Source organism: Falco peregrinus, chromosome 1 (genome assembly GCF_023634155.1).
Source record: "Falco peregrinus isolate bFalPer1 chromosome 1, bFalPer1.pri, whole genome shotgun sequence".
Taxonomy (NCBI): Eukaryota; Metazoa; Chordata; class Aves; order Falconiformes; family Falconidae; genus Falco; species Falco peregrinus.
In genome coordinates this window covers 109,758,141-109,767,103 of record NC_073721.1, presented here as the reverse complement: position 1 = coordinate 109,767,103, position 8,963 = coordinate 109,758,141, and the positions used below count along the sequence as shown (strand labels likewise).

Here is an 8,963-nt window from a genome sequence, read left to right as displayed (position 1 = left end):
CTCATGCTGGTGGGTATTTTTCACAAAACTAATCCATATAACTTTGGAGAGAACCAGCAAGCCAAGTCTCCATGGTTTTAGGTTACCTGTTATCTATAAACCTAGATAATCATATACAGGTCTTTGACATGTTAACTATATCATAAATCATCTCATAGCTGTAAAATACACTAGCATACACCAAAGCAACTAGAGCCATCAGCCTCTCTATGCAGATATGTACTCACCTGAAGGTGGGAGAGGGACTAAGGGGAAAAAAAAAAAGGAAAATAATCATATACAACCTTTTCCTTATCATTCATCTCTGTAGTCTCTCTCCCTGCCATTACTGTAAGAAGATCAATTTACAAAAAAAAGGTTCATCTACTGGGCTAACACAGCAATGATTTTGCAAGCAGGCAGAGGGGGCCTCTGTGATAAGAGGCCAGAAGCTGCCCCATGCCAGACACAAAAGGCTGAGCCAATCAGTGAAAGTGGTAGCACAGAAAGCACTTAAAAAGCACTTAAAAATAAAAATAAGCTGCTCAGCAGTTGGCAGGGTGGAGAAAGCATGAGAAACAATCTTGCAGACACCAAGGCCAGTGAAGAAGGTGGAGGCAGGAGGGGTGCCCTGAAGGAAGCTGCAGCCAGTGGAAAGCAGCCCGCCCAGGAGCAGGTTTTCTGATGGAAACTGCTGCCTGTGGCAGACCCACACTAGAGCAGTTTTATCCTGAAGGGCTGTGGCCTGTGAAGAGGACCCACACTGGAACAGTTGACAAAGTGCATTACTTTCTGATTACAATTATGTCTTATACACATAATTCCTTGTATTTAGGGCTTCATTATCTTGATGTCATAAAAAAGCCCCTAAACAACTGTCAGAGACAAAGGTTAAATGAAAGTCATTGTGCTGCAAATGTAAAATTCCTCCTGTTGCATAAATGTCCTGGAAAACACAGAACTTAGCTGTGAGCTAGTAATGCCTACAAAGCAGTTAGCCAAGAGAAACCACAACACAATACACACTATGCCTCCAAACAAATCAGGAGGAAATAAGGCACTCTTCTGAAAACTGAGAGGATATAAAATACAAAAGCAGCAGAATGATAAAGACAACAATGCCCTGATAGGTTACAACTGGTATTATAGCTTAGAGGTGGAATCCTTCAAAATCCCTACCGGCTGGTTTGTAACAAACTGCACAGATTCTAACTTAAAAAAAAACAAAACAAAACAAAAAACCCACAAACACAACAATCTATTTGTGACCAAAAAGCTAAAACCAAAATTCTCAGCCCACCCAAGAAATGGAGTTTAACACACAAGATTTTTTTTTGTAGCATGTACAAGCCTGGTCTCAGTTGATTAGGTTAACATAACTTACTACTTCCATTTTCTTAAAAGTGATGCTAAAGAAGCCAACACTGTATCTATACATATAAACAATCCTTTCCTTACACATTTCAGCAACCAGCATTTCAGGCTAATCCCTCCAAGTGAGTTCTGTTTGTCCTCTTTATTGATGCTGCTTTCCCAGGGAAAACCCTATTCCTTCTACAAGCTAACTGTTTTCAGGTGAACCCACTGAGACTATGAGCTTTGCCTTCACAATCTAAACTTCTACCAGATGCTTCACCAGGTGTGGCACCATCAGCAAGCAATCACATCGTATTTTTTTCTCCCCCTTGGAGAAGCAAGCAGAATACCTTTCTTCTCCACACTTCAATGCATTTATCTGAACCACAACCTAAAAATTGTGCAATGAGGCAAGTAGGTAACAGGTCACCTTGTGATGACTCTTTTTATCCCTTAACAAGAAAGCTTTAAAAAGCAGGAACTTCTGGCTTGATATGGCTTATTGAAATGGAAGTAGGTACAAAAAGGCACCAGAGAGTTGTGGCACCTAGACTAATCAGAATTGTTTGAAACTAGAGTTTTCACACTGATTAAGAGCTCTTTGTTCTTTGGTATCAACAGGGGAATACCAGAAATGAACAGAAACACCAGTCTGTCCCATGACAGCACAGTGACCTTTAAACCATGGCCATCACTGCCAAACACCTGAACCCCTCTCCATGCCGCTCCTTCACCACTTCAAACATAAACAACTTTAGAGGGCTGCATTCTGTTTATGTTTCTGTAAAAAAGCATACCACAAGAATCTTACGTGATCTAACTTCTCACAGAGGGTATTCTGCAAGATTATTATCTAAATATGATTAAATCATCCTCCTCTTACATTGTAATCTACTGTCATATCTCCAGGCTGTTGATCTCTCTATGTAAGTGATCAAGTGGCTGCTGGTTACCCTGTAGACAGTACTTGTACTATAGTATCCTTACTGTAGGACAGTTGTTTTACACTCACGTTTAAAAAGTCAATTTTATGTTCATTGAGACATGTATCATCATTAAACAGAGTCAAAGCAAATGATTCGAGCCCACAGTTCAAAGCAAAGTATTTTGGAAGTTACAGTTACACATAAGAATATCAATATTAACAGTTTTTAATCCCTACTTAGTATGAAAACAAGTTCTCCAGTCTTGGACTTTACCAACAAAATATTACTTTGTGTCGGCTAACATTTATCTCATGGGGAAAAAAGCAGCTTTGCAGAAAGCACACTTAATAATGTTTTATTTAATTCCATTTTCATGTGTCTTTAAGGACTAAGTTATTTCATTCAGAACATGCAACAGAAAAAACCCACTTTTTTAGGTGTTAGAACCTATATTCTGTTACATAACTGAAACATCAACTATTTATCTAAACCACCACTAAGGACACAAATTCATCTTCATGAAGTTTTTTACATGTACATATTTTGTCTGTAATGCATACTATTCATAATAGACTAATTAGATACCAAGCTTCACAGAAATTGTAAAAGTTTGCAATCATAACCACAGCTCATCTGCTGTGGTTATGCAGCAGATGTGCTTAGCAGAGAATAAAGCAAATGTTTACCAGTGCTGATCATGTGGATTACCACTTGCTCTTAAGAGAGTTCATGAAGAATGATACCAAAACACAGGAAAAAATGGCATGCTGAAAAACAAAAAAGCCATTCAGACACAGTTGGTCAGCACATAGTGTGATCATCTCAGTGATTAACTGGTAACTATTATGGAAGTTTTTCAGATTTCCAACTAAGTGTTTAGCTGGACATTTACATTTCATACTTTCCAAAGGAGACAGTTTTAAAAATTCACCCTGAAAGTAGGCAAGGAAGATATTTCAGGCAGTAGAGGCATAAGCACTTCAGATCTTTCAGCACTTGGGTTTGCTGCGCCTTTTTTAACTTGAGATAAAAAAGAGCCTATATATGAAGAGCTATGTACCACAGAGTGTGTCAACCTATGGCCACACTTCTAACCACAGAAAGCTTCAAAAGATCCAAGTTCCTTGCACTGAACAAGTTCAAGATGTTAACGCTTAACGACAAACTTCTTCCAAAGAAGTTTCATATTGATGAATCTGTGACCATATTTACAGAATGTTGACAAATCAATCCAAAATAATTTCTTTCCTTATGCAGTATTGGGCTTTCCTAGAAAAAAACATTTACTATCAGATAAAGTTACCAACAGAAGTAACCTTTCCAAAAATAATTTTCCACATAGCTGATATTCATCAGTGTGTGTGACAGCATTTTCAAGCAGTGTTACTCCTACAATCTATTCTCTATCTGTCCACACGTGACTTCAGCCATTGACCAGCATAAAATGAAATACAGCAGCAGTTTCCTGTCATTTCACACACTGTTTTGGGGTGTGGGTTTATTTTTTTTTTATTTTTTTTTTTTAGCTTTTGGCACTGTTCAGAGATGGAATACACTGTTGCCTTCAAGAGTATAGCTGAGAACACTGAAAAGACATTTTTCCGAGTCTCAACTTAGACTTAGCAATTGTTGACTCTTAACAAAGAATCACAAATGATAAAAATGTGATTTAAAAGTTACAGTTTCTTTTCAACTTCCTGAAAAACACTTTTGGGAAAAACACCACTGCATTTCTGAATCACATCACCGTAATTTTTGAAAAATTACTCAAAAAATGCATATAACTGGAAAAAGCTACAGCCCATTTAAAAGCCCTCATGTGGGGCTGTCATGTTTTAAGCATTTCCTGGAGGATTAAGAATTTGAGGATTTCTTCCACCACACCATTACAAGACACAACACAAGACAGAGCAGCTAGAACCTGAAAGTAGAAATGGTTGTCTACAATGCCATACAATATGTAAAATATGCTCTTATTTTCCTAGTCACAAGCAAGCACTGTATGAAAGAAGATACCTGCATACTGAAATCAGAGGAGAGGATCAATATAAAGACATTGCTTTAGGAAAAGGAAATCCCAAGACTACAAGAAGTTGCCATCCCTCCATGCAATACTGCAAGGATACAGTCTAGCAGAGGTGATCTGGAGGGGAAGAGCTGCTTGGAAGTGCAGAAGATGCACCGAGAGGATTATTATTGTCCTACTCCAAGAGCTTCTTAGAAAGTACCTTTCCTCTGATGCTTTGAAATTATTCAGGTGAATGAGGTCTCTAGCGCAAGCTGAACATAGCTTAGAAAAAAATTTCAGGAACAAATTTCAGGAACAAAGTGCACGTATAAATGGGATGAATGTCTTCCTCGCACTGAGAAAGCAGCTGGCCCATCTAGCATCTTGTTGACATCCACCAAGCCTTTTTCCCCCTCTTCTCCCAAGTACATTCACTTTGGTACTTAGCGCAGGCAAACTGGCAGCTGTGTCTATGGGAAATTCTATATGCAGCACATCATTGCCTTTCATAATGCCAGTTAGAATTTCTGGACCATAGATGCCTAAGACAATTATTTACTGAATTGGGTAAAGCTATTAATTCAACAAATAATCTCAGTTTTGAAATCAGGGAAGTTACTTCTGCTGTTTTCTAGAACCCTGGCAGAACCACACTCAGTCCAGCTGCACGTTCTGTGAGTTTGGTTTCTTGATACATATGGAGAAAGAAAAAAATAATTTAAAGAAATACACCTTTATCTAAAAAAACACATCTTAGAATTTTTGACTTAAAATTGAAACTGGCCCTTTTTTTACAAACATGGTACCAAATACCACGTTTGGTTCAAACCACAAAGTGGTTCAGGATGACTGTAAAACTTAGGGGACATTATTTCGTTCATCACAGCACAAGGCATATTAGACACTCACAGATATCCCTCTTTTTCTCTTAAGTGATACTCAGCCAGGATGTACATGTAGGTGCATGCAGGAGGTCCTGACACTCTCTATCAATATTCTCTCACACCTTCCTTTAAGTGGACACTTTGTGGCAAAATATTTATAAACCAGGGCCTCCCTCTTCACCCTTTGCTTCCACGGTAGAAGCAGGGATTCCACTTTGTGGCAAATAATTTATAAACCAGGGCCTCCCTCTTCACCCTTTGCTTCCACGGTAGAAGCAGGGCTTCCACTTTGCCCAGTTATCCAACATCTTTTGCAGTAAACCTTCACTAAATCTCAAAACCCCCACAGCCAGCAGAAAGCTCACTGCAGCTGGACTCGCAGACTACAGTGCTGTTGCTGTCACTCCCTTGACCCGTCAGTTGGAACGATCAGAACACTGGAAAAGCAGGTTAGAGCCCCAAGTCATCTTGTCAAGTCTTTTTAAAAAAGCGCGTTACACAGGGTTGCATTCTAGAGGCATTTTCCCTGCGTTACACGCTGAATGGGGGTAAGATAAAAAACCCTTCCTTTAAACAGACACGCAAGATACACAACAACCTGCAGCGCTGGTAAAACCAAACGCAGCCACGCCACGGGGAGGGAGGAGACTTCCTTTTATTCACCTGCGGTTACGGCGATCGCCCTGCCACCGCTCCACCACTCCCCAGGAAGCAGGCACCCGGGCTGTCAGGTCACCCTTCGCGCAGCACCGGCTCCAGCGCCCTCAGCGAAGCCCCCCGCGGCGGGGAGGGCAGCCGCACGTGGCGGCGCGGCACGAGGGAGCCGTCGGTGCCCGCCGCGGGGCCATGCGGCTGTGCGACAGGAGCCCCCCGCAGGCGCGGAGGCGCTGCGCGCTGCTGCTCGGCCCCCTGCTGCTGGTCGCCGCCGTGGCGCTGCGCAGCGCCACCCGGCCCTGCCCCGCCGGCCATCCCCGCTGCCGCCACCGCCTCTACCGGGCGCTGGAGCTTTCCCCCGCCAGGAGGATCAACTGCTCGGGGATCGTCCGCGGGGACGAGAAAGCCATCCGGGACGCCCAGCTCAGCAACCTGGAGGTGGCGAACAAAAGGGTTGCCCTGACGCCCAGCGAGTACCTGAACATGGCGAGGGACTGCGGCAGCTTCAAGGAGACCCGGCGATTCATTGAGTTCCCGCTGAGCCAGGAGGAGGTGGAGTTCCCCATCGCCTACTCCATGGTCATCCACAACAAAATCGAGATGTTCGAGCGGCTCCTGCGGTCCCTCTATGCCCCCCAGAACATCTACTGCGTCCACATTGACAGCAAGTCTCCGGCCACTTTCAAGGAGGCTGTACAGGCCATCGTGGCCTGCTTCCCCAATGTCTTTGTGGCTAGCCACCTGGAAAATGTGGTCTATGCCTCCTGGTCCCGGCTGCAAGCTGACCTCAACTGCATGCAGGACCTGTTGCGGAGTCCCGTGCCATGGCGCTACGTCCTCAACACCTGCGGCACAGACTTCCCCATCAAGACCAACGCCGAGATCATCCGTGCCCTGAAGGTGCTGCAGGGGCGGAACAGCATGGAGTCAGAGAAGCCCTCACCCCTCAAGCGGCAGCGCTGGCAGTACCACCACGAAGTGGGGACATTTATCTCACGGACTGCCAGAGAGAAACTGCCGCCGCCGCACAACTACCCCATGTTCACAGGCAATGCATACATTGTGGTTACCCGGGCCTTCGTGCAGCACATCTTCGAGAACCCCACAGCTCAGCAGTTCCTCGAGTGGGCCAAGGACACCTACAGCCCTGATGAGCATGTCTGGGCCACCCTCAACCGCATGCCCGGCGTGCCCGGCGCCATGCCCCAGAGCGACAAGTACCAGCTCTCGGACATGAATGCCCTGCCCCGCCTGGTCAAGTGGCAGTACCTAGAGGGTGACACCAGCAAGGGTGCACCCTACCCGCCCTGCACCGGCCAGCACCAGCGCGCCGTCTGTGTCTACGGGGTGGGCGACGTGTCCTGGGTGCTACAGCAGCACCACCTCTTGGCCAACAAGTTCGACCCCATGGTGGACGATGCCGCCATCATGTGTCTCGAGGAGCACCTGCGCCACAGGGCCCTCTACGGCCGGGGACTCTGAGGGGAAGCGGCCGAGACCTTCGTCAGCACCTGCCTCCTTCCGTAGGCGCGCCCGGCCGGCGGCGCCTCAGGGACTGCAGGAGGGGATGGAGACCCGCGCCGTGAGGCGAGAGGGCGCGGCGCCCCCGCGCTGGCGGAAGGAGCGGCCGCCGGGAAGGACGCCGAGCGCCAGGGGCGGCCGTGGGCGCCTCAGCGCTGCCCTGAGGCGGGGCGGGCGCGCGAGGCAGCGAAGGGCGGGAACAGGCGGGCGGCCCTCTGGGGCGCGCGCAGGGCCCGTGCGGAAGGGCGGGAGCGCTGAGCCCCGCCCCCGCCCCCCCCCCCCCCAAATCTCCTCAGGGGCAGCGCGCGCCGCGATTTCCCGCCCGCCCTCTCCTCACAGACCGTCCTGAGGAAACGCGGATTTCTCCTGCCACAGTCTGTTCCCAAAAGTGACCCCAGGGCTTCTTACTTGAGACAGGCAGGGCCAGGTCATGGAGCACGGTGACTCCACGTCCTGCTACAAGCAGAGCCGACACTAGACTGAATTTGCTCTTCTAAACATCACCCAGCAGGCCACCTGCCCCGGCCCCTGCTGCACTGCTCAGGTGGATATCTGGCTGCTGCTTTTGCATCGCTAAGTTCCTGTCAATAACCATTAGCCATTAACAAAAAAGATATTCCGTCAATAAAAGCCAATATACTAAAATAGATGGCTCTTTGGTATTCTGTACCCCATAGTGCTCTGAGAAGAACTACTTGTGCTCCTAGGCAGAGCCGTTAAACCAATTACGCCCTCTGCACCCAACTCCTCCATCTGTGACACAGGGAGAGGGATGCTTATGTGGTTAATAGTGTGCAAGCTTACATTTTTCTCCTCTCCCTTTCCCTCCCCCCAGAAAAGAGTTTTTTGTGAGGAGTGCACTGGGTAATGTACTTGCCATATCCAGCAGTGTATCTGGCCTTTCAGATGAACAAAACAATCATTCAGCATGTTGTTTTCTTAAGTTTCAAGAAGCTGGAAGAAAGATTTGTGAACTTCTGTGTTTTACCCATGTCTTTTTTCCCACCTTCTCACATTAAAGCTAGCCACTTGACATGGATCCAACAGCTTTTCACTGGTTATAATGCCAAGGGATTAATTTGGTTGTCTTTGTAGTACCAAAAAAAAAAAACTTCAGGTAATTTTTATTGTCAGTAAACACTCTCACCTCAATTTATAAATTAAAGGTGTCCAGTGGAGGATTAGCATTATACAAAGAATATCTGAAGCAGTTCCACAGCACCAGGCTACATTTAAGTGACGTTAAGTGATGACTGCAGTCACACAGATCTTTACAACATTGCTTTAAATAGGATGAGAAGATGAAATAACTGACTTGAAAAAGTGTGTCACTGCAATTTTGTTTGACATTTTAAGATGAACTTGGTTGTAAAATGCTGATTTTTAAAATGCCATGGTGATTTCACAGCAAACATTACAGGGTACACTCCCCACCCCCCCAAACTACTGCCAAAAAAAGCTCTCAAACATAAATACCAAACATATTATTGGGCATTTGTTTGTTCAAAAAGAGCAAAGTAATAGGATTGCTGGTCCCAGTGGGAAACTTTCCATCTTGTGTAAACAGACATTTGCTACAACAGAGGTTAAAGCTTTATGCTAACCTGACAGTAACACAGAACATTTGAAAATGCT

At 45.6% G+C, this 8,963-nt stretch overlaps 1 protein-coding gene across 1 annotated transcript; it reads left to right on the top strand.

Moving 5' to 3' along the window:
* Nucleotides 1-4,099: 4,099 nt before the first annotated feature.
* Nucleotides 4,100-7,953, top strand: GCNT3 (glucosaminyl (N-acetyl) transferase 3, mucin type). The gene has a single exon (XM_005240740.3). The coding sequence runs from the start codon at nt 6,000-6,002 to the stop codon at nt 7,287-7,289; it is 1,290 nt and encodes a 429-aa protein (XP_005240797.3). The 5' UTR covers nt 4,100-5,999; the 3' UTR covers nt 7,290-7,953.
* The last annotated feature ends 1,010 nt before the right edge of the window (nt 7,954-8,963 follow it).

Bases quoted from the DNA above. Each gene is read 5' to 3' on its own strand.
- GCNT3 (XM_005240740.3), top strand. From the start codon at position 6,000: ATGCGGCTGTGCGACAGGAGCCCCCCGCAGGCGCGGAGGCGCTGCGCG.